Source organism: Eleutherodactylus coqui, chromosome 6 (assembly GCF_035609145.1).
Source record: "Eleutherodactylus coqui strain aEleCoq1 chromosome 6, aEleCoq1.hap1, whole genome shotgun sequence".
In the NCBI taxonomy this organism is placed as follows: Eukaryota; Metazoa; Chordata; class Amphibia; order Anura; family Eleutherodactylidae; genus Eleutherodactylus; species Eleutherodactylus coqui.
The window spans coordinates 223,540,935-223,546,934 of NC_089842.1; the positions used below are offsets into that span (position 1 = coordinate 223,540,935).

At 58.0% G+C, this 6,000-nt stretch overlaps 1 protein-coding gene across 4 annotated transcripts in view; it reads left to right on the plus strand.

Moving 5' to 3' along the window:
* TRIM46 (tripartite motif containing 46) overlaps window positions 1-4,090 on the plus strand; it is a 61,235-nt gene extending 57,145 nt beyond the window's left edge. For all 4 annotated transcript variants that reach the window (XM_066608941.1, XM_066608944.1, XM_066608940.1 and 1 more), the window contains exon 10: window positions 3,289-4,090. In XM_066608941.1, coding sequence (XP_066465038.1) covers window positions 3,289-3,667 — 379 coding nt within the window. In that variant the 3' untranslated portion in view covers window positions 3,668-4,090. The remainder of the gene's footprint in view (window positions 1-3,288) is intronic.
* The last annotated feature ends 1,910 nt before the right edge of the window (window positions 4,091-6,000 follow it).

Here is a 6,000-nt window from a genome sequence, read left to right on the forward strand (position 1 = left end):
TGTGGTAGGAATCCGTGTGTGTCTGGTACGGCTGCGGTAGGGTTCCGTGTGCGTCTGGTACGGCTGCGGTAGGGATCCGTGTGCATCTGGTACGGCTGCGGTAGGGATCTGTGTGCATCTGGTACGGCTGCGGTAGGGATCCGTGTGCGTCCGGTACAGCTGCGGTAGGGATCTGTGTGCATCCGGTACGGCTGCGGTAGGGATCCGTGTGCGTCCGGTACAGCTGCGGTAGGGATCTGTGTGCGTCCGGTACGGCTGCGTTAGGGATCCGTGTGCGCTCGGTACAGCTGCGGTAGGGATCGGTGTGCATCCGGTATGGCTGCGGTAGGGATCCGTGTGCGTCTGGTACAGCTGCAATAGGAATCCGTGTGCGTCTTGTACGGTTGCGGTGTGGATCTGTGTGCGCCCACTACAGTAACTCTTGTGGTCCATGTGCGTCCAGTACAGCTGTGGTAGCGGTCCGTGTGCTTCCACTACTGTTACACAAGCGGTCCGTGTGAGCCCAGTACGACTGCGGAAGCATTTCATAAGCGTCGGTAAGGATCCGTGTACATCTGGTACGGCTGCAGTAGGGATCCGTGTGTGGCTGGTACGATTGCGTTGTGGATCCATGTCCGTTCGGCACGGCTGTGGTAGGGATCTGTGTGCGCCTGGTACGGCAGCGGTGGGGATCCGACTGCATCCGCTACGATTGCGGTAAGGATCCGTGTGTGTCTGGTACGGCTGCAGTAGGGATCCGTGTGCTTCCGGTAGGCTGCTGTAGGGATTTGTGTGCATCTGGTACGGCTGCAGTAGGGATCCGTGTGTGTCTGGTACGGCTGCAGTAGGGATCCGTGTGCATCTGGTACGGCTGCAGTAGGGATCCGTGTGCGTCAGGTACGGCTACAGTAGAGATCCGTGTGCGTCTGGTACGGCTGCAGTAGGGATCAGTGTGCATCCGATACGGTTGCGGTGTGGATCCGTGTGTGTCCGGTACGGCTGCGGTAGGGATCCGTGTGCGCCTGGTACAGTTGGGGTAGGGATCTGCGTGCATCTGGTACGGCTGCAGAAGCGTTTTGTGTGCATTCCGATACGGCTGCGGTAGGAATCCTTGTGCATCAGGTACAGCTGTGGTAGGGATCTGTATGCATCCGTTACGGCTGCGGTAGGGATCTGTGTGCGTCTGGTACGGCTGCGGTGTGGATCTGTGTGCGTCTGGTACGGCTGCGGTGTGGATCTGTGTGCGTCTGGTACAGCTGTGGTGTGCATCAGTGCGCGTCTGGTACGGCTGAAATAGGGATCCGTTTGCGTGCCGTACAGTTGCGGTAGGGATCCGTGTGCGTCCGGTACAGCTGCAGTAGGGATCAGTGTGTGTCTGGTACGGTTGCGGTGTGGATCTGTGTGTGTCCACTACAGTTACACTAGCAGTCCATGTGTGTAGGGATCCGTGTGCGTCCGGTACGGCTGCGGTAGGGATCCGTGTGCGTCCGATACGGCTGCGGTAGGGATTTGTGTGCATCCGGTGCGGCTGCGGTGGGGATCCCTGTGTGTCTGGTACGGCTGCGTAGGGATCAGTGTGCGTCTGGTACGGCTGCGGTAGGAATCCGTGTGCGTCTGGTACGGCTGCGGTAGGAATCCGTGTGCGTCTGGTACGGCTGCGGTAGGAATCCATGTGCGTCTGGTACGGCTGCGGTAGGAATCCGTGTGCGTCTGGTACGGCTGCGGTAGGAATCCGTGTGCGTCTGGTACGGCTGCGGTAGGAATCCGTGTGCGTCTGGTACGGCTGCGGTAGGGATCCGTGTGCGTCTGGTACGGCTGCGGTAGGGATCCGTGTGCGTCTGGTACGGCTGCGGTAGGGATCCGTGTGCGTCTGGTACGGCTGCGGTAGGGATCCGTGTGCGTCTGGTACGGCTGCGGTAGGGATCCGTGTGCGTCTGGTACGGCTGCGGTAGGGATCCGTGTGCGTCTGGTACGGCTGCGGTAGGGATCCGTGTGCGTCTGGTACGGCTGCGGTAGGGATCCGTGTGCGTCTGGTACGGCTGCGGTAGGGATCCGTGTGCGTCTGGTACGGCTGCGGTAGGGATCCGTGTGCGTCTGGTACGACTGCGGTAGGGATCCGTGTGAGTCTGGTACGATTCCGGTAAGGATCCGTGTGCGTCCGGTACGGCTGCGGTAGTGATCCGTGTGCATCCGGTACGGCTGCGGTAGGGATCTGTGTGTGCCTGGTACGATTCCAGTAAGGATCCGTGTGCGTCTGGTACGGCTGCGGTGTGGATCTGTGTGCATCTGGTATGGCTGCGGTGTGGATTCGTTCGCGTCTGGGATAGGGATCCGTGTGCGTCCCATACAGTTGTGGTAGGGATCCATGTTCATCCACTAGAGTTACATTAGCGGCCTGCATGAGTCCAGTAGGACTGCGGAAGCATTTCATGAACGTCTGGTACAGCTGCAGTACGGATCCGTGTACATCCGGTACGGCTGATGTGTGGATCCATGTGCGTCTGGTATGGCTGCGGAAGGGATCCGTGTGCATTCGGTACTGTTGCAGTGTGGATCCATGTGTGTCCCGTACGGCTGCGGTAGGGATCCGTGTGCGCCTGGTACGGTTGTGGTAGGGATCTGCGTGCATCTGGTACGGCTGCGGTAGGGATCTGCGTGCATCTGGTACGGCTGCGGAACTTTTCGTGTGTGTTCCGATGCAGCTGTGGTAGGAATCCGTGTGTGTCTGGTATGGCTGCGGTAGGGTTCCGTGTGCGTCTGGTACGGCTGCGGTAGGGATCCGTGTGCATCTGGTACGGCTGCGGTAGGGATCTGTGTGCATCTGGTACGGCTGCGGTAGGGATCCGTGTGCGTCCGGTACAGCTGCGGTAGGGATCTGTGTGCATCCGGTACGGCTGCGGTAGGGATCCGTGTGCGTCCGGTACAGCTGCGGTAGGGATCTGTGTGCGTCCGGTACGGCTGCGTTAGGGATCCGTGTGCGCTCGGTACAGCTGCGGTAGGAATCCGTGTGTGTCTGGTACGGCTGCGGTAGGGTTCCGTGTGCGTCTGGTACGGCTGCGGTAGGGATCCGTGTGCATCTGGTACGGATGCGGTAGGGATCCGTGTGCGTCTGGTACGATTCCAGTAAGGATCCGTGTGCGTCTGGTACGGCTGCGATAGGGATCTGTGTGCACCTGGTACGGCTGCGGTAGGGATCTGTGTGCACCTGGTACGGCTGCGGTAGGGATCTGTGTGCGTCTGGTACGGCTGCGGTAGGGATCTGTGTGTTTTCAGGTCTTTGGCTGAGTGTCTTCTCCTCCCTGTCTCCAGTAGGTACGATCCGGACAGCGGCCATGATTCTGGGGCGGAGGACGCGGCCATGGACATGTCTCCATCCTTCTGCTTCCTCACCATTGGGATGGGGAAGATCCTGCAGCCTCATGGGACGACCCCGACCTCCCGCGACCCCTCGGGCTGCACGGTCCCTCTGCCCCCACGGCTTGGCATCTGCCTGGACTATGAGAAGGGCCGTGTGGGCTTTTTTGACGCGGTGTCGCACCGCAGCCTGTGGGAGGGCGGCGTGGACTGCTCCGGCCCCGTGTGTCCGGCCTTCTGCTTCATTGGAGGGGGGGCGCTGCAGCTGCAGGAGTTGGTGGCCATCAAGCACGAGCGCAGAGTGACCATCGGAGGCTTCACCAAAGCGGAGTGAGGGAGCCGCACCCAGTGGACCAGTAGTGGACAGTTATGTGGCCCTGCGGCCGGTGTCCTCGTCTCTTCACCCTTCTTCCATCCGGGCTGGACCCACCGTCTCCTCCCCGCCCCCGGCACCATGTCTCGTCACCACTTTTTACGCACTTTTCTCTCTGTGGACGGTGAGCGGCCGCCTGCCTTTTTCTACACGTGAACCTCAGAAGACGACACATAAGATGCACAGAACACGCATGAACACACGCATGTGCATAGAGCCGGCGTGGCCCCTGCATGCTCCTGTCTATGAAGGGGTTAACCAGTCGTCCATCCCGCGTGTTAACCCTTCACGAGCATATGATGGGTGTGGAGGACATCACGCACCTACGGACTGGGGCTGGCGCAACATCCACTATACATAGTCTGACCATAATAAAGAGGAGCAAAGAGGTGCCGCAGCAGCTTGGTTATTCCCTTCTCAGGAGTTTAGATACATAGACAGTATCAAACAGCAGAGGTTTAGATACATGACAAACAGGGTCATACAGGATAGGATTGGATACACAGCTTGGCAGAGAGTATCACAGAATTAGATACACAGATAGAAGTGTCACACAGGATTAGATATCAAGCAGGCCGTCTCACACGGGATTAGATACCGAGCAGGCCCTGTCACGTGGGATTAGATACCGAGCAGGGCGTGTCATGTGGGATTAGATACAGATCAGGCCACGTCACGTGGGATTAGATACAGATCAGGCCACGTCACGTGGGATTAGATACAGATCAGGCCGCGTCACGTGGGATTAGATACAGATCAGGCCGCGTCACGTGGGATTAGATACCGAGCAGGCCGTGTCACATGGGATAAAATAGCAAACTGGGCGTGTCACGCAGGATTAGATACCGAGCAGGCTGTGTCACATGGGATTAGATACCGAGCAGGCCCTGTCACGTGGGATTAGATACCGAGCAGGCCGTGCCACGTGGGATTAGATACCGAGCAGGGCGTGTCATGTGGGATTAGATACAGATCAGGCCGCGTCATGTGGGATTAGATACCTAGCAGGCTGCGTCACGTGGGATTAGATACCGAGCAGGCCGTGTCACGCTGGATTAGATACCGAGCAGGCCGTGTCACATGGGATAAAATACCAAACTGGGCGTGTCACGCAGGATTAGATACCGAGCAGGCTGTGTCACATGGGATTAGATACAGAGCAGACCGTGTCACGTGGGATTAGATACAAGTGACATAGCTTTCTCTCCCCAGCACTAGGTGAGGGTCTCTTACATCGGGGCAGGTAGGTGGCTGATGGTGAGTAGCGTGAGCTGCAGCTGTGTAGAAGCTTCCCGACCAGTTTGTCACCAGCAGGGGGCGCCGCTCTATAGTGGCCCTACAAGAGGGACCACAAGCAGAACACATGGGGCAGTGACCTGTATACTGCAGGTAGTCGCGGACGGTTCACATCAGGTGACTTTTGATCAGCCAGCGACTGTTTTAGGTGAGCGGAGGCGACTCTTCAGCGAGTTTCTGCCCGTCGCGTGCTCGGTGGCCAGGTTTACAGGCCGAAAGTCGTCCCGTGTAAAGTCACCCTAATTACATGTTCAGTGATGCGATTTTCACACCAAAGCGCGTCACACTCTCATAGAAACCGCAGGGCATACGGGCGCGATGTTGGTGCGAATCGCCCAGACTGATCAGACTCGCCTGTGTAAATACGGCCTGAAAACTACATTTCCACACATTGGCGCGACCCTCGGACGGATCGCACTTGTGTTCCCGCACTTTGTGAGTGAGATGCAATCAAACATCGCATCGTGCTGCCTTGAGACTCGCATGTCCGTGTGAGCGCGATGGGCGCTGTGTTCTCTGCTACCAAAGGGAGAGCGGGCGACACTTCAAACAATCGCAGAAGAACAGGGCGGGCTGGAATTTGTCGCAGTGGGCCGGGCCCAATTAGCCACAATGGCTTCTTTTCCCATGCAAATTCCTTGCCTCTCGCAGCGCAGACGTCATGTAGGAAGATTGCCCGTGAAATGTGCCCAAAGGTAGAACACGCCAGGCAACAGATTTGGCGCACGGACGCTCCCACAGCGTATAACAGCTTGTATTTCTGTGCGCCTCGCAAAGTACAGACCATAGTTGTAAATACCGCCGTAGTCTTCCTCACGGACGTACGGAGCCGCGCAGGGCAATATACTGGGATGAAGAAATAAAGAGGAAACACAAACGTCTGGGTTGTCCCCGCCGGCCACTTACATCACATCCAGCTCATGGAAGGTAGGTACCAGTGGGTGGCGCTCCGAGCCATCCAATAGGGGAGCAGTCTCCCAACTCGTATGAAGGGGTGA